Source organism: Cervus elaphus, chromosome 19 (assembly GCF_910594005.1).
Source record: "Cervus elaphus chromosome 19, mCerEla1.1, whole genome shotgun sequence".
NCBI classification, from domain to species: domain Eukaryota; kingdom Metazoa; phylum Chordata; class Mammalia; order Artiodactyla; family Cervidae; genus Cervus; species Cervus elaphus.
Window position 1 is genome coordinate 24,381,126 of NC_057833.1, and position 19,587 is coordinate 24,400,712.

Below are 19,587 nucleotides of genomic sequence, written 5' to 3' on the forward strand. Positions count from 1 at the left end.
CATTTTCTTGTTTTTGGGACTCTGTTAGTTCTATATCAATGTCTTTGCTTTTTTTCTTTTTTCAATGTAGCAGCTTTTGAATTTCCTTATTGATGAAATTTTTAAATTGTGTTCAGGAAATCAGCAGAAATGACTTAGATTTTCACTGCCATAAAAAACAAAGGGCTCCAGAATTTTAAACCATAAAATTGTTGCTAAGTTTAAGTCAATGAAGAGAAAATTTTATGCGCGAGCATGTCCAGCCTCCCTTCTTGATCTAGTCCCTAGAAAACAATGGTTCCCGGATGCTAAGGATCCTAACCCCTTCTGAAACATCCTCACAATGCTGAGGAGGTGAAATGACAGCAGTTGATGTAGGGCAAGAACCTGAGCCCCTACCGTGCAGAATTATTTATGATTTTAAAAGCAAAAGAAGAGCTAGTGGGCACCAGGCCATCATGCAGGCCATCGCTTTATCCATTTTAGTTCAGAACAATTTTATAAAATTGCATTCTCAGGCTTTTTGTTAAAATAAATTTTTCTTTCAAAACTCACTAACTCTCATAGAAGTGTTATGTATGATAGCTAGAAATTGGAAATAAATGTCTGATAATGGGGAGATGGTTAACTAAATTATGTTATAGCCATTCATGGATATAACTTCTTAAAGCCACAAAACAACCACTGTGATGGCTTCCTAGCAAAGTACTTCTGGTAGTGTGTTAAAATGGCCCTAATGCAAAGCTGCAATCACAAGACAATCACAGATGTGGCAGACTGATACTATTAACTATTAAATTTTTCTCCTTAAATGTGTTTACTTCCCCCTTAGCAAATGGAGATATGAAGGAGGCCTTGCTCTAGGATGACGCTCTCACAAAGGAGTCAGGGCACAAAGATATCAGCTTCTTAGATTTAAGGAACCGGGTAGACATACTTTGAGCTGAGGCAGGAGTTTAAAGAAATAAGAATGATAAAGAAAATGTGGTACATATATACAATAGAATGTTACTCAGCCATTAAAAGGAATGAAATTGGGTCCTTTGTAGAGACATAGATGGTGGGTTGACCTAGAGACTGTCATATAGAGTAAAGTAAATCAGAAGGAGAAAAACAAATACTGTATATTAATGCATATATGTGGACTCTGAAAAAAATGGTGCAATCATTTTTACAAAGCAGAAATAGAGACACAGACCTAGAGAACAAATGTATGGACACCAAGGGGTAAAGGATGGCAATAGGATGAATTGGGAGATTGAGATTGAGATATATACAGTATTGATACTATGCATGCAGGCTAAGTCATTTCAGTCGTGTCTGACTCTTTGTGACTCCATGGACTGTAGCCCTCCAGGCTCCTCTGTCCATGGGATTTTCCAGGCAACAATACTTGAGTGGGTTGCCACGCCCTCCTCCAGGGGATCTCCCCAACCGAGGGATAGAACCCACATCTCTTTTATCTCCTGCATTGATAGGCGGGTTCTTTACAACTAATGCTGGTACGATGTAGAAAATAGATAATTAGAACTTACTGTATAGCACGGGGAACTCTACTCAATGCTATGTGGTGACCTAAATGGGAAGGAAATCCATAAAAGGGGGGCTATATATATATGTATAGCTGATTCACTTTGTTGTACAACACTGTAAAGCAACTATACTCCAAAAAAAATAAAAGTAAAATAAAATAAAGAAATGAGTGAGACTCAGGGCAGGGACTCTGTCCTTTGTCCTTAAGTAGAATTCCAGGGAGAACAGGACAGGCCCTACTCGCTCTCAAACAGGATATGGGGCCACGAGGATCTGAGCCTTGCTTCCAGGGAACACTCAGAAATGATTATCAGCTTACAGGATGTGGAAGCAATAGAGGAGAAAGGACAGAGAGGCAGGTTTGAAAGGAGAAGGCTGAGGCCCCCAGGCTACAGTAAGCAGATGCCAGAACGGGCTTGAACCAGGTCAATACTGAGCGCTAGGAGCCCTTTCCCAAAGACCCAGGACCCCAAGAGTCTATACCAAGGATGCAGGAGAGGAGGAAAGACCAGGGAGCACCCTGACGGACTGAATATGGAACAGAGATAACCACAAATCATTGAATTTGGTCACATTTATCAGGAAATAACTAAACTAATTTTCCCTCTATTGTATGGAAGTAAGACTTGAGACAGAACTCCACGTGAGTTATAGGGAAACGAAATAACAATTCAGAAAATATGTCTGTATATGAATATGGACCAAAAAGAAAATAGGAAAATAACAAGCAAATTGTCAAAGTGGTGAGAATATGGGATCTTTAATATTTTTAATTTTTGTGATTGCTGAAATGCTGTCTGTCCCTTTAAAAACAGAGTCCTAATTCAAGCAGCGGCTTTCCTCAGGTTTCCCTCCTTGCTCTCCTCTCAGTAGAATCCCCTCTGCCTTCCCCTCCCCCTCAGCCTGGTGCAGTCAGAAGAGGGGTCTGGGTCTCAGGATCTACAAAACAGCCTCAGAGGAGCTCACTGTGCTTCTCCTGTGACGAGACACTTTATCTTTTGAGAATTTGAGATTTATAGACCATATTTCATTGCCATAAACATCAAGAGCTGGTATAAATCCTCTCATTGTAGATTTTGCAGCAGTGAATGTTGCCAGAAATAACAATTGTGGTTGGGGCTTAGTGTTTCTTTATGGGGAGAATTGTACTCCACAGTGGTATCAGTTATGGGAGAATTGGTCTGTAGCTTCTCTGTGGTTTGGGACATGACCCATTTTATTTTGTGTTTGGCAAATCTTTTCAAATGCAGTAAACCTTTCTGGACTTCAAGTTCTTTCATCTGTAAATGAAGGAGTTGGTGGAAATTATTGCTAGTCCACTAGTAATGCTGGTTCTATTTAGCACGACCTTGCATATTATCTGTGAGACTTTTATAGATAGGACACTGCATACTGTGTATGCACACACATAATTTTTTTCGCTGGTTATTTTTTGAAAATGGCAAGCTTTAAAAAAAGAATTTGTTTATTTATTGTTGTTTACTATTTATGGCTGTGCTGGGTCTCTGTTGCTGCTTGTGGGTGGGCTTTCTCTAATTGCAGAGAGCACGGGTTATCCTGAAGTTGCTATGGTGGGCTTCTCGTTGCAGTGACTTCTATTGTAGAGCACAGGCTCTAGGCTCGTGGGCTTCAGTAGTTGTGGTGCATGGCCTTAGTTGCTCCATGATATGTGGGGTTTTCCCAGACCAGGGATCGAACCTGTGTCCCTGCATTGACAGACAGGTTTTTTTTGTTTTTTTTTTTAAACCATTGAGCCACCACGGAAGCCCCGAAAATGGCAAACTTTTAAATGTAAGAATGTTCAGGGTTAGTCCAGCATGTGTAACTTAGACTGAAGTCTAGGCTTGATAACCTTCAGCAGGCACGCCCCTCAGTGCAAATAAGATAATCCAAATAAGACTCTGAAAAAGCTCTTATGAAACTATGCTACAGCCCAGTCATTTTCATTCTCATTTTAAAAAAAGAATCTTTCCTTTCTTTCCTCCCTCTGCCAAGGCACGTGCTCAGACTCAAAATGATTGCTGGCCTCTGCCCGGTATTAATCTTTACTCTATCTTTTTTTTTTTTTAATCTTTACTCTATCTGCTGAGATACCATTTATCTAATTTTTGGAATCAAATAAGAGCAACTAAATGATCTAAATCCAAACTTCTCCTGCCACATTCTGTCATCTCTGCCTTAATGTAACCTCTTCTCCAGGAATTTTACACAATTTGGAGGTTATCCCACAAGATAAAATGTGAAACCAGCCATGGGCATACTTAAATTTCATATTTTTCTTCTTTTTTATTGTAACTGCAGCTTAAATTTCTTTAAGACAGTGATTCTGAAACATACCCAACGTGTTCTTTCAGCTTGGTACGCAAATTATAGGATATGGTAATTATAGGATGTAGATTTTTCTTTAAACCTAAGAAAATTTTATCTATCAAGAAATTACTTAAAAAAAAAAAGAAAATGTTCATCTGATTTTTTTTTTTAAATTAAGGTAAAGTATCTCTCCTCGATTTCTGGGAGAAATGAGAACATTTCTTCTTCTCCTGGAATGAGCAAAGTTTTGTAGTCGAGCTACAATGGTACAAGGTAAAGAGCCCAAGTTGAGATCCTAAAGATATGATCTGAGCCCCAGTTACACTCATCAATAGCTGTATGATGTAGGCAGGTTACCGTAATCACTCTTGGCCTCAGCTGCCTCATCTACAGAATGGAAATCATTTGCATCCATTTCATGTGAGAACCGATGAAAGAATTAAATAAAGGAATGCATAAAAAGTAAGTTGGATGTGGAATGACTCAAAAGTGATTTAATAACATTATTAATCAATCAACAACCAGTGATTTCAATTAGAAAGCTTGTACACCTTCGAATGCCTAAAGTTAAAACAAAGCAAAATTGAACTCACATTATGTTTTGGAATATATTTTATTTTATATTTGGGAGGAAGGTGTAATCCAATCAATAATGAGGAATCCAAAAATTGATTCCTATGAGGAGTCAGCTATAGATTTCTGGCAGGACACCTCTAGACAGTGTTTCAATTATGTGCCTCTACCTGTCAGAAAATGAAGAAGCACCAGTTATAGGGAACCAAGGTAAGTTGTCCTTATCCAGCAATAGTCATCTAATAATTTAAAATGGGGCACATTCAACATCCCTTTAAGAAAACACTTGTTTCTAACATAAATATTAATTTGTAAATAATTGATAAAATTAACAGTATTAATTTCTAAATTGTTTCTAAATAGTTGAACTAGTCAACCCTAAAGGAAATCAACCCTGAGTATTCATTGGAAGGATGCTGAAGTTGAAGCTCCAGTACCTTGGCCCCCTAAAGTAGAGAGCTGCCTCATTGGAAAAGACCCCGAGGCTGGGAAAGATTGAAGAAAGGAGGATAAGGGGATGACAGAGGATTCGATGACTGGATGGCATCATTGACTTAATGGACATGAGTTTGAGCAAACTCCGGGAGATAGTGAAGGACAGGGAAGCCTGGGGTGCTGCAGTCCATGGGATTGCAAAGAGTTGGACACGACTTTAGTGACTGAACAACAACAACAATAAATAGTTGGTTTCAGAATTGTGATTCTTTGTCCGTGCTCGACTTTAGTGTGAGCTAGCACATTTCCAGATGATGAATATCCTGGAAATAACATAGTAATTTCTTACATGAGCTGGTCCTTGACAGTTTTCAAATTGCTTTCACATCTATTCATATGGGTTAGGTAGAGCAGATATTATTATTCTCCTTGTTGGTGAAAAAATGGAGTGCCCAGAAAGGCAGAAATGATAGATTTGAAAGGTCATGTGCTTGTAGACAACAAAGCTGGGAAGAACTCGGATCTCCAGACATCCGGTTCCCAATTACTTTCAGATTCTCCAGAGGAGGTTCCTCATACCATTACTCATGGCCAAACTATAAGCATCATCTGGCATTATTCTACAGTTGTAGGAAGCATGAAGAGTTTGAGCAATTTTCAAAACTGTGTATTTTCCAATGCAGTTTAATATTAAAATACAGATGCATTTAAATCAACTTCCTATTTCACTGCATGTGTCCACCTCGTAGTGGTAACAGTGCAAAATGCACTGTTTCACTTAAAAGTTTTTTACCAGAGCAGCAAAATCATGCATGTGAAGGTTCCATAAGCAAAAATGGTTGCATCTTCAGAAACCGTCCACAGTGTTTTACGTTTTCTTGTTGGATCAATTGGTTATACTCTGTCTTTTGGCTTATGCAGACATGGTACAAAGCGTCAGTGTTAGGCTGTGGATTATGATTTCTTCTCCCTGATCTCTAGCCCTATTTGAGTTGTCAAAGACAGGCTTCTAGCTGGTTGAGAGCTGGTTGCACCTCCAGGACAGTTTTGGTTTCTAGAGCAGACCTTCTGTTTTCTGCAGAGATTCCCACAGCTATTTCCCACAGTTCAGCAGGGGGGAACAATATTCTGAGGCTCTAGGTTATGAATCAGGACACGGAGGCTTGGCCTGGTTCTGCAAAGAATTATGGATGCTGAGAGGAACCAGGAAAAAGTAAGGGGATCAGAGAACTCATTATGGGAACTGATGTGGGGCTGCCAGGGCTGGTAGAATAACAAAGGCTCAGCCTTTGTTGAGAGAAGTTGGCAATTTAAAGACTCCGATCTCTCTAAGGAGGGAGGGCTCTGGAAAAGAGCCTGTGTTCCTTGGTCAGGCTGGACGAATGCTGATTGCCGTTTCCCTCCATCTGCTTTGTGCTGTATTCTATTCTTCTTCCAACAGCCAAAATTATACTTGTTGCTAGGCATGTGACCCTGGCAGGGCAGTTCTGAGACTGAGAAGAGCGGAAGGAAGAGAGAGGGGTAAGCTTGGGGATGGCCCATGATGGCTCTCAGTGAGGAGGCTGCCTGCAGCCTCCTTTTGCCTTTTTCCTAAGAATACAAGTTCACAGGTTTGACATTATTCCATAAAAATATATTTTATAATTTGGAATTAACATAGGAGATGAACAATAATGTGGAGACACAGAGAAGGGGGAAAATGTGAAATATGATTCCGGGATACATATGTGTGCCCACTGGAAGTCTGAATGAGTGATACACATACCTCTTTGAAGTGACTGTCAAAGCAAGTGGGACTATTGTGAGATCAAAGTGAAATGACACACAGTGAATTTGAAATCTGATGATCTCATTTCCCAGTTTCTACAGAATGAGTTTGAAATGGCCCATCTTTAATGTGCACTGTGAACTCCCAGGCATGAGATAAAATCTGCAACAGATGCTACCTTGCCAGGCTCTCTAACCATGGATCCCAGGGTCACTGGGAAATGTTCCATTAGAATATATCTTAAAGTTCTTTCCAGCTCTAAAAAGTGCTACAATTTTGAAGAAGGGCAGATTTCAGAAGACAAATTAATATGCCAAGGAAAAATGTCCTTTCAGGTTCCAAACAGTTAAAAACAAATCTTACAGAAACTTATTAAACCATATACTATAGGGAACTATTAATTGGGATGAGCAAAGCTGAGATTCATCCTACTCTCCTGATTAGCTGATCACAGCTCCAAAATTCATGATTCACTGCTCAGCCCAATGAGCTCATTTGTCAACTAAATGTATTTTTGTGACTTACTTCAATTTCATGAAAAATTATTTTTCTTTTTTGTTCAATGTGCTTTAGAGACCAAGAGGACACTCCTACATCAATAAAATGCAAGAGTTGACAGAAATATAATGCAGTTTTGTAAATGAGACATAAATTGTCCCCTAAAATTGAGAGACTGAAAAGGATGCAAGGAATCCGTGTGTGTGTGTATGTTTAACTGTAAACAGACTGTTTTTAAGTTATCTCAGAAACAGTCTTATGGTGACTTTCTTAATAAAATCATTTGAGAAGGCAAAGAATAAAGGTCATCTGTAAAAACACAGACTGTTATTAATATTTATGGGCATATATCCTGTTCTAGGGACTTCTCAGGTGGCGCTGGTGGTAAAGAACCTGCTTGACAATGCAGGAGACTTTAGACATACAGGCCCAATCCCTGAGATGCGAAGATCCCCTGGAAGAGGGCACAGCAACTCACTCCAATATTCTTGCCTGGAGAATCCCATGGACAGAGGGGCCTGGAAGGCTACAGTCCATAGGGTTGCAAAGAGTTGAACACGATTAAACCAACTTAGCATGCATGCATGCTGTTCTAGATGAGTACTACATCATCTTGGCTGTGCCCTGGAATTACTTGTAAACATTTATAAAATAAAAGTGCCTGGGTTCCCCTTCAGGAAATTCTGATCCAGTAAAGCTGGAGTGGAGCCAAGCCCTCTGTGTTTTTGTGAAATGGTGATTGTGATGCGTGGGACCGGGCTCTGCAGGATGGGTGAGTCTTGTGCCGCACTGCCCAGAGGCCCTCACTGTGGGCCCAAGACAGCCATTCCCTCAGCTGCTGAGAGTGCTGGCTGCTGCCCCTCACCACTCACGCACAGTGGTCCTTCTCAGGAACTGACCTCCAGAAGCCAAAGGAGCCTGCCTCACTCAAGGTCATACCCATTTCCCAGAGTCGGCCTACATCCAATGACCGGTCAACGGGAGGACAGGATTATAAAGGTCCAAACGGCTTGCCTCAATGTGGAGCAACCCTGAAGTGGTCTGCAATCCTGTCAATGAATGGGAGATACAGGTGGCGCAGTGGTAAAGAATCTGCCTGCCAGTGCTGGAGATGAAAGAGACACCTGTTGGATCCCTGGATTGGGAAGATCCCCTGGAGTAGGAAATGGCAACTCATTCCAGTATTCTTGTCTAGTAAATCCCACGGACAGAGGAGCCTAATGGGTTACAGTCCACGGGATTGTAGAGTTGGACATGAGTGGGCCCAGAGCCAAGCTGCCAAGCTGCTGTGGGATGCAGTTGGTCCGAAGTCCAAACACTTGGCCTCAAAGCTGTTTTTGCCTTCTGCTGTTAGTGTCCCAGACAAGGCACATCACCTCTTTCATCTCAGTTTTAACTTTAAAAATGGGGCAAAGAAAAAGATACATATTGCAATCCCCAGACCAATCACTAAAAAATGAAAAGGTATTAAATGCTAATAAAGGCATCAAACAGAAAAAATAAAAATGTATAGCAACAATAATAACAACAAAACTACATGATCTACTTTCAAGAGTAGTTGTGAAAATTCAGTAAGAGTCTGTAGATAGAATATGTGAATCACATAAAATGCTGTGAGCTTCCTTGGTGGTTCAGTGGTTAAGAATCTGCCTGCCAATGTAGGAGACACAGACTGAACCCTGATCCAGAAAGATCCCATATACCCTGGAGCAACTAAGCCCGTGCACCGGGACTATTAAGCCCGTGCTCTAGAGCCTGGGACCCGCAGCTGATGAGACCTTGTGCTCACTAAGAGAAGCCACCGCAACGAGGAGCCCACGCACTGCAACTAGAGAGCAGCCCCCACCCGCCGCAACTAGAGAGAAGTCCATACAGCAACGGAGACCCGGCATAGCCATAAATAAATAAATGAATATTTAAAAAATGCTGGTAGTGGCCATTGTAAATTGTTCTTAGGTCTAAAAAGCCCCACATATTTATATGTGAAAAAAGATATTAAAGTACTACATGGCACTGGACGTCAAAAAATGGTTTGAGTTCCAAATGTATATGTACTTAATATTCTCCACTGTATACATTCAATGAATTGAAACAATAAAATGTAATGATTTTCTTGGGCTTCTCTGGTGGCTTAGACAGTAAGGAATCTTCCTGCAATGCAGGAGACCTGGGTTTCATCCCTGGGTCAGGAAGATCCCCTGGAAAAGGGAATAGCAATCCACTCCAGGTTTCCTGCCTGGGAGATCCCATGGACAGAGGAACCTGGCGGGCTACAGTGCATGGGGTCGCAAACAGTCGGACACGACTGAGTGATGAAACCACAACCAGTGATTTTCCTTATTTTGCTGTTCCTACACAGAGCTAAAATCAGTCATAAAAAGAACTAGTCCCACGTGTCAAGACAATTCAGCAGGGAAGAACAGACTTTTCAACAAATGCTGCTTGAACAACTGTATATTCCACATACAAAAGAACAAAGTTAGACCTCTATCTCACAGCATATACAAAAATTAACTCAAAAAAGTCCTAAATATAAGAGCTGAAACTATAACATTCTTAGAAGGGAACAGGCATAAATCTTCATGATTTTGGACCAGACAGTGTTTTCCAGCTATGAAGCCAAAGTACAAGCAATAAAGGGAAATGAAGATAATGAACTTCATCAGAATTTGAAACTTTTGTGTTTCAAAGGACAGTATCAAGAAACTAAAAAAGAAAACACACTGAATGGAAGAAAATATTTGCAAATCATAAATCTGATTTGTATGCAGAATATATAAAGGACTCTTACAACTGAATAATAAAAAGACAACCTAATTTAAAAATGGACAATGATAACAACGAAAGGACAATAAACAAAAAAAAAAAAATACTCAGTATTATCAGTCACCATGAAAATTCAAATCAAAACTACATGAGATGCCATTTTACATCTACTAGGATGACTATAGTCAAAAAGAAAGATAATTGTAACTATTAGTAATGATACAGAAAAATTGGAAACCTCATATACTATGGGAATGTAAAATAGTGTTGCCACTTCTGAAAACATTCTGACAGTTCCTTAAAATGTTAAACATTAGAGTTACCATATGATCCAGTAATTTCACCCCTAAAGTAAAGAAAACATGTCTGCACATAAAAACCAGTACAGAATATTTATAGTAGTTTTATTTATAATAGCCAAGAAGTAGAGACAAACCAAGTATCTACCAACTGATGAATGGATAAGTCCTTTTATATGACACATAGACAGATAATGGGATATTACCTGACAATAAAAATAAATGAAATACTGATACATTTTATAACATAGATGAGCCTTGAGAACATTTAGCTAAGTGAAAGAAGCAAGTCACAAAAGGCCACATATTGTATAATTCTATTTACATGTGGCATTTCTAGATTTCTAGGTTGCCAGGGGCTAAGAAAAGGAAGAATAGGCAGTAACTGCTAATAGGTATGGAGTTTCATTCTGGAATGATGAAAATGTTGTAAAATTGATTCAGAGATAGTTGCACACAACTCTGTGAATACTAAAAATGACTGAATCGTCCACTTTGGGAGCATTGTATGGTATGTGAATTATATCTTAACAGAAGTGTTATTAAAGAAAACAGTCACATGAGCTGAAAAAGACAGAGGGTAACAAGAATTTAAATATAACCCATGGGAAAATGTTTTGACTGTTTTGCTTTGATTTTTAAGTGAACACAACTCACTGTCTGCCTTTAAATAAATCAAATCACAAGTCTAATGTGTGGGAAAGAGACTGGCCAGGAAAAAATGACTGCTCTGGGAGCATTCAGAGTTCCTCAAAAATGGACTCAAAAATTCTCAGCAACTGACGCAGATTTAAGGACTCAATAACCTACTGCTAGCTGAACAAAAGTCATGTCTGCTAGAAAAAGACGGTATTTTAAAAATGGGCTTTCAAAAGTCATTTTAGCAGTAAAGGCAAGAACATCTGCAGTAACAACTTCTACCAAAATGCTAAAAAGCTTACCTGTGAGCTTTAAGTATCCTTTGAGCAATGGCATTGCCAATCCTGTTGAACACAACTCTGTTATCAGCGCAGCTTATGAAAAACTGGTTCTATGCAAAATAAATGAGATAATTATATAATAAATTTCTATCTTAGTAGTATGCATGTAAGGAAAATATGGTATATAATAAAAAAATTACACTGATATTTAAAAAAAATGTTTCCCTGAGCCGATATGTTCTGATCCTGAAAATGACACTGGGAATAACTGAGATGAGAGTAACTATATAAAGTTATATGAGAATAACTATATAAGGAAGTCTCATCTCACTCTGGGTCTCATGCAGTTCTAAACAATATCACTTATATCATCTTATACACAACTTTTTGTTACCACTTCCAGTTCTTCTAAAGTATTGGGCTTCTCTGGGTCCCAGATAGTTGGAATCCAATCATAAGGCAAACCATTCCACATCACAGTAATCCAAGACTATGCCCCAACCAGTGATGCTCAAGAAGCTGAATTTGAATGGTTCTATGAAGACTTATAAGACCTTCTAGAACTAACACCAAAAAAAAGATGTCCTTTTCACCATACAGGGGTGTAATGCAAAAGTAGGAAGTCAAGAGATATCTGGAGTAACAGTTAAGTTTGACCTTGGAGTACAAAATAAAGCAGGGCAAAGGCTAACAGAGTTTTGCCAAGAGAACGCACTAGTCATAGCAAACACCCTCTTCCAACAACACAAGAGACGACTCTACACATGGACCTCACCAGCTGGTCAATACTGAAATCAGACTGATTATATTCTTTGTAGCCAAAGATGAAGAAGCTCTATACAGTCAGCAAAACAAGACGTGGAGCTGACTGTGGCTCAGATCATGAGCTTCTTATTGCAAAATTCAGGCTTAAATTGAAGAAAGTAGGAAAAATTACTAGACCATTCAGGTATGATCTAAATCAAATCACAAATCCCTTATGATTAGACAGTGGAGGTGGTGAATAAATTCAAGGGATTAGATCTGTTTAGACAGAATACCTGAACTATAGATGGAGGTTTGTAACATTGTACAGGAGATGGTGACCAAAGCCATCCTCAAGAGAAAGGAATGCAAAAAGGCAAAATGGCTGTCTAAGGAGGCCTTACAAATAGCTCAGAAAAAAAGAGAAGCGAAAGGCAAACGAGAAAGGGAAAGATATATCCAACTAAATGCAGAGTTCCAGAGAACAGCAAGGAGAGATAAGAAAGCCTTCTTAAGTGAACAATGCAAAGAAATACAAGAAAATAATAGAATGGAAAGACTCATTTCTCTTCAAGAAAATTGGAGATACCAAGGGAATATTTCAGGCAAAGATGGGCACAATAAAGGACAGAAACAGCAAGGACCTAACAGAAGCAGAAGAGATTATAAAGAGGTGGGAAGAATACACAGAAGAACTAATAAAAAACATCTTAATGACCCAGATAACCATGATGGTGTGGTCACACCTACAGCCAGACATCCTGGAGTATGAAGTCAAGTGGGCATTAGGAAACATTACTATGAGCAAAACTGGTAGAGGTGATGGAATTCCAGCTGAGCTATTTCAAATCCTAAAAGATGATGCTGTGAAAGTGCTCAAGAAGCCAGCAAATTTGGAAAACTCAGCATGTGGCCACAGGACTGGGAAAGGTCAGTTCTCATTCCAATCCCAAAGAAAGGCAATGCCAAAGAATGTTCAAACTACCATAAAATTGGGCTTATTTCGCATACTAGCAAGGTAATGCTCAACTCCTTCAAGCTAGGCTTCAACAGTACATGAGCCAAGAACTCCCACACGTACACACTGGATTTAGAAAAGGCAGAGGAACCACAGACCAAATTGCCAATATCCGCTGGATTATAGATAAAGCAAGGGGATTCCAGAAAAATACCCACTTTGGCTTCATTGACTAGGCTAAAGCCTTTGACTGTGTGGATCACAACAAACTGAAAAATTCTGAAAGACATGGGTATACCAGACCACCTTACCTATCTCCTGAGAAACCCGTATGCAGGTCAAAAAGCAACAGTTAGAACTGGACATGGAACAATGGGCTGATTCAAAATTGGTAAAGAAGTAGGTCAAGGCTGTATATTGTCACCCTGCTTATTCAACTTGTATACAGAGTACATCATTCAAAATGCAAGGCTGGAAGACTCACAAGCTGGAATCAAGATTGTTGGGAGAAACACCAACAACCTCAGATATGCAAATTTATTGTTGTTGTTTTTCAGTCACTAAGTCTTGTCCAACTCTTGTGACCCCGTGAGGACTGCAGCATGTCAAGTTTCCCTGTCTTTCACCATCTCCTGGTGTTTGCTCAAACTCATTTCCATTGAATCATTGATGCCATCCAACTGTCTCATCCTCTGGTGCACCATTCTCTAGATGATACCACTCTAACGTCAGAAAGCAAAGACGAAGTAAGAGCCTCTTGATGAGGGTGAAAGAGAAGAGTGAAAAAGCTGGCTTGAAACTCAACATTCAGAAAACTAAGATTATGACATTCAGTCCCATCACTTCATGGCAAATAGATGGGGAAAAAGTGGAAACACTGACAGATTTTATTTTCTTGAACTCCAAAATTACTGCAGATGGTGACTGCAGCCATGAAATTAAAAGACGTTTATTCCTTGGAAGAAAAGCTGTGAGAAACTTGGAGAGACTATTAAAAAGCAGAAATATCACCTTGCTGAAAAACGTCTGTCTAGTCAAAGCTATGGTTTTTCCAGTAGTCACATACAAATGTGAGAGTTGGACCATAAAGAAGGCTGAGCACCAAAGAATTGATGATTTCGAACTGGGTGCTGGACAAGACTCTTGAGAGTCCCTTGGACAGCAAGGTGATCAAACTAGTCAATCCTAAAGGAAATCAACCCTGAATATTCACTGGAAGGTCTGATGCTGAAGGTAAAGCTCCAATACTTTGGCCACCTGATGCAAAAAGCCAACTTATTGGAAAAGATCCTATGCTGGGAAGGATTGATGGCAGGAGGAGAAGGGGGCAACAGAGGATGAGACGGTTGGATGGCATCACTGACTCAATGGATGTGAGTTTGAGCAAACTCCAGGTGATAGTGAAGGACAGGGAGCCTGGTGTGCTGCAGTGCATGGGTCACAAACAGTCGGACACAACTTAGTGACTGAACAACAGCAACATGTCATCTGAGTCAGGTAGAAAGCTAAACAATTGTGTAATTATGCAAATTCATTGTAGATTACGTTCTTAGAATGGTAGGAACATTCTGAACTTAATAGGGAAATCAGGTTTTCCAGACACACTGTGTAGATGCTTATGATTAAAAATCCTATATTGGCAAACATTCTATCCCATGCTAAGTTTACTTTCTGAACAGGGTAGATGGCAGAATCCTGATTTAATTTTCTCCACTATTTCCTATTATCTGCTTTGGCCTTATCACATTTGTTTAGGTTTTTTACTATTCCTGGACTTCTATTTTAAATAGTTATAAACCTCTCTTACAAGTATGTTGTACTATATAAATCAATCAATAAGATGGAAGGAGAAATAATTTTCTCTCTTTTTGCTTTAAGTACTTCTGCTTATAAATTCATGCATCATTATTTAAAACTGTTACTAAAAAAAAACCAGGTACAAGATTATTATTATAATGGTATGAAAGATTTAGCTGCTGCATAAAGGACTGTTGAAAATTAGGTACAAATATTATGAATATTACACATTCTATTTACTATACAAATTGTTTTAACACACCTGTAATTTATAAGTATAGTCATCACAGAGTAACCTCTGCTAATCATCTTAAAGTGTTAAATAGGCAATAACTCAAAATAGGATTATTATCCTTTGGCCACATTATCATTTTTACTATTGCACAAGCTTTTAAACTTCAGTGCATAAATCTGTTAACAGCTTCCAAAAGACAAAATTAGAAGAAGTCTTTGCTCAAAAACTCATTTGAGAATGTTTCCCCTTTAGGGCAGCAAACAATCAAAATCTCAGGGGCTACCAAACCATGTTTGTTCTTCTGAATTCCTATCGCAGAGAAGCTTAGCATTCCTCAGCAGCTGTAACACACACTCACGTCCTTCAACTTCTCCTTTTTTGGATACAGGAGGGTGAATGCCAACCGCTTACTTTGGCTACAGGCATTTCAATCAAGTTTATGTCCATAGCCATGTGCACCCACATGGCATTACTGACCTTGTTTACTGCCATGGTAACATTACAAAGAAAGTGGATTTAATCTATGAAAAAGAGACAAAGCAAAAGGATGCAGGGCAATGGATGAACCAGCTATTAACACCTTGCATTATTATTGAACAATTGTTAAAATTATAATACTAACAATATTAGTTTTATTAAACTCTAGACTTTATTCAGATTTTACTAATTTTTCCACTAATGTCCATTTTCTGTTGTATGATCCCATCCAGGATACCACACTAAATGTAGCCTGCTAATATTTTTTATCAGTCTTCTCTTTCTCTAGGCCTATGAAATAAATTAAACTCCAATTCTTTCCCACTTGCCTTTAATGAACTGTTACTTCATGGAAGGGAAGGGCTAGGACTCAAGGAGAAGGAAAGTGGGTCTAGAATGTTTTTCCCCAGCAACCCCATCTCTTTATTGAATTTGTTACAATATTGCTTCTGTTTTATGTTTTGGTTCTCTGGCCATGAGGCCATGTGAGATCTTAGCTCCCCAGCCATGGATGGAACCCACAACTCCTGCATTGCAAAGCGAAGACTTAACCACTGGACTGTCAGGGAAGTCTCACCACATATATTTTAAAATTCAGTGGGAAAGAAAAGACTAAAATAAAGAGGATAGATATGCTCCGAGTGACTTTTCCATGGTCACGGCTTTTTATTTTTAAAGGCTATTCCAAGTGTTCGGAGCTGTCTTCAGATCTACTTTGAAGTACAATTAAGATTCCCAAACTAGTACCTGCAGATTTCCTCCTATTCTCTACACACAAACTCTGGGATCTGAAAAAGCTTTATAACGAATAGTAGTTGACATGGAATTGAAGAAGGTGGTACCTGCCCTCAATATTCTTACTTCTCCCTTTTCCATGTTCCTTTTCCTGCCTCTCCCCACTCCAACATCTCTGAACCATGGCATCCAGTGGTCTCTACGTTAACGGGTTAACGGCTTACCCCTGTGTGTGCTCTCCTGAAGCAGCACACGCCTCATATTTACACCCTCCAACTCAAGCCAGATCAAAACTTACATCTTCATGGTGGGATATTTCTGGCTAATAACATTATAAGTTGATACATTCTGATAATAAGGACTTAGGGAATTTCTATTAGAGTCCCAAGTTAATGAAAATGCAGAGTGAATGTCAGGTATGCCAGGGAAGTCAAATTTCAGGTGACCTCTTCACATCTTAACATGCACTCATTCATGGAGCAAGTCCTGAGTGGGGACCCTGCACTCTCTGTGTGATATGACAGGAAGGCAGATTGTCATACTAATTTAATGAGCAAGACTTACTTCTAGGGATTTCGCTGGTGGTCCAGAAGCTAAGAATCCACCTTGCAATGCAGGGGATGCAAGTCCCATCCCTGGTCGAGCAACTAAGGTCCCACATACCGTGGAGCAAGTGAGCCCATGGGCTGCAATTTATGAGCCCAGACATTCTGGAGCCTGTGTGCTGCAACTACAGAGCTTACGTGTCACAACTAGGGAGTCCATGCGCCACAACAAAAAGATACCACATCATACAACCAAGGTCCCACATGCCACAACTAAGACCCAATTCAGCCAAATAAATACATAAATGTTTCAAAAAGACTTACTTCTATATAGATGTAGTGCTTGCTGTTCTCTATCACATAGACGTAAGCAGCATGGATGGATTCTTCATGGTACTTGATACCAGCAGACCAATCAGCTGCAGAGCGGAGTAACTATAAGGCAGCAATCAGAAATGAGCAGATGTAAGACAATGGAGATGATACCAGAGGAATTACTACAATGAAGTCCACCCTTTTCTTCCAAACAGCTTATTGATTACAGTGGCTTGTGTGACATGTGTGCACTGAGGGAGAGACGGTGGATAGGGAACTGACCCTTAGATACAATCCACAATAAAGAAGCCCAGCTGGAAATCCCATCCTAAATATATGCTCTTCCACCCAGGATTATTTGCATTCATGACTGGAAATCAGGAGGTTGTGGTTTCTAAAAGGAGCATTTCAGAAGCACCTCTTTTGGTGGCTGTGAGCAGGGTGACCATTTGTACTCTTCATTCCATGATGGCCCCACAATTATACCAGAATCCTGGTGTGTTAATAACAATTTTACTCTCAAAAGTGTCCTGGTTTGATTCATATGATATGGTCACCCTAGCTCAGACTTGATAATGTGATTACTCTTTTCCCTCAAATATACACTGTTCAGAACTGCTGTTGTTCATTTGCTAAGTCATGTCTGACTCTTCGCGACCCCATGGACTGCAGCACACCAGGCTTCCCTGTCCTTCGTTGTCTCCTGGACTTTGCTCAAACTCATGTCCGTTGAGTCAGTGATGCCATCCAACCATCTCATCCTCTGTCACCCCTTTCTACTCCTGTCCTCAGTCTTTCCCAGGATCAGGTTGCTTCCCAATCTTTTCCAGTGAGTCAGCTCTTCACATCAGGTGGCCCAAAGTATTGTCGCTTCAGCCTCAAGCATCAGTCCTTCCCATGAATATTCTTAAAGGGTTGATTTCTTTTAGGATTGACTGGTTTGATCTCCTTGCTGTTCAAGGGAGTCTCAAGAGTTTTCTCCAGTATCATAGTACAAAAGCATCAATTCTTTGGCACTCAGCCTTCTTTATGGTTCAACTCTCACATTTGTACATGACTACTGGAAAAACCATAGCTTTGACTATACAGATCTTTGTCGGCAAATTTCAGAATAATACATTCTAAAATACAAACAGATTCATTTAGACATCTAACCTTGATTCTAATTTGATTTTAATTAACTGTCTAATCCTTGATGTGTCACTTCAACTATCAAGTTTCTCATTTATACTGCCTCCCTCTCTTCAGACACTCACCTGCTCCCACTTGGATTACAACAACAGCTTCCAGATCAGACATCTAATATATGGTAAATACATGGATGCACAGTGAGACAGCCTGGGTTCAAAGTTTAGCTCAACCACCTAGCGGCTTTCATCTTGGTCAAGTTTCTTAATCTCTTTGTGCCTCAAATTTGTTCTATAAAACTGAGTGTCCACTTTGCAAGGCTGTAAGAGGATTCAAAGAATTACTATCCAGTTTGCAGAAGGAGGCTGAGCACCTAGTAAGTGGTACATAAGTGTTTGTTGTTATTAATGAGAACCTTAGAGGATGCATTTGAACTGTAGCAGATCATTCCATAGGTGCTTCTGACTATAGCTATGCTACAGTCTGGCCACATAGAAGGCTTTTTCAACACTAAGAATCCATTGGTTGTAACTTTTTACAGCATTCTAATCAGTGTTTCAGTATACCGTTGGGCACATAGTAGGTGCTCAATAAATACTTATTACCTGACTTTCCTTAAGCAATAGAATGTTATCATAGAAGAATCACTATAAAAATATATTCATTAATCCTAATTTGAAATGAGTACTGAAACTGTTCCTCATGAGGTCAGCTGAAATTAAAAATAAAATAGCCCATACTTATTAGAAATTTATAAAATGATCCAATACAAAATCAGTTTTATGTCTATTACAAATAAAAGGTCCAACAAAATTCTTGCTTTAATCACTAACTTTAAAAATTGCACATACTGATATAAGACTACTGAAATCCAAATCTAATACTAAAACTGATTGTGCCATTCTCAGAATGCTATTTCTTTATTCATTATGAAGTATTTATTATAATATAGCTCCCCAAAAAGCATTTTACTCAATGCTATCTGATGAGTATGTGTAATGAAATTAGAAAACTTAACTATGAACAAGAATAGTCAAATATCTCAGAAGGAAACTTACAAGGAAAACTTAGATAAATATAATACACACTGGGAAAGTATCTTGATTCACATAATCTTCAGGGAACTGCATTACTGTTCATCAGCATAAATAACAAAGGTTAAAAAAAAGAGGTTTCAATTCTTTGTCCATTCAAATTTATGTTGAATTTTGTTGCTAAGGTGCATGGCTCTGAAAATGCAGGTCATCTTGAGCAGATTCTTTGGCCACACATCCTGATACAATTCTACATTACTTTGTCAACAATGTGTATAACTGCAGCGTGTATTGGAAAGGTAGGAACACTTGAGGCCTGCACTATTGCTCTGAACTTACTAGCTCTTTCACCTTGAACAAGTCATTTTAATATCATGGAGGCTTGATTTCTTCTTTTGAACACTTGAGATAGCTTTGTCTGTCTCTGTTTTTCTCTTTCTCTCATACATACACACCTGCCCACCCACAAACTCCCATACAGAACTGCTGTAAAGAAAAAAAAATGGCAAGACAAACACAAAGCACTGTTACACAGCAC

At 39.2% G+C, this 19,587-nt stretch overlaps 1 protein-coding gene across 5 annotated transcripts in view; it reads right to left on the bottom strand.

The window, feature by feature from the left end:
• The window catches only part of PLD1 (phospholipase D1), a 225,217-nt gene that overhangs the window by 41,766 nt on the left and 163,864 nt on the right, over window positions 1-19,587 (bottom strand). For all 5 annotated transcript variants that reach the window (XM_043875453.1, XM_043875456.1, XM_043875454.1 and 2 more), the window contains 2 exons: window positions 16,897-17,007; window positions 11,103-11,191 (listed from right to left, as the gene is read on the bottom strand). In XM_043875453.1, coding sequence (XP_043731388.1) covers window positions 11,103-11,191; window positions 16,897-17,007 — 200 coding nt within the window. The remainder of the gene's footprint in view (window positions 1-11,102; window positions 11,192-16,896; window positions 17,008-19,587) is intronic.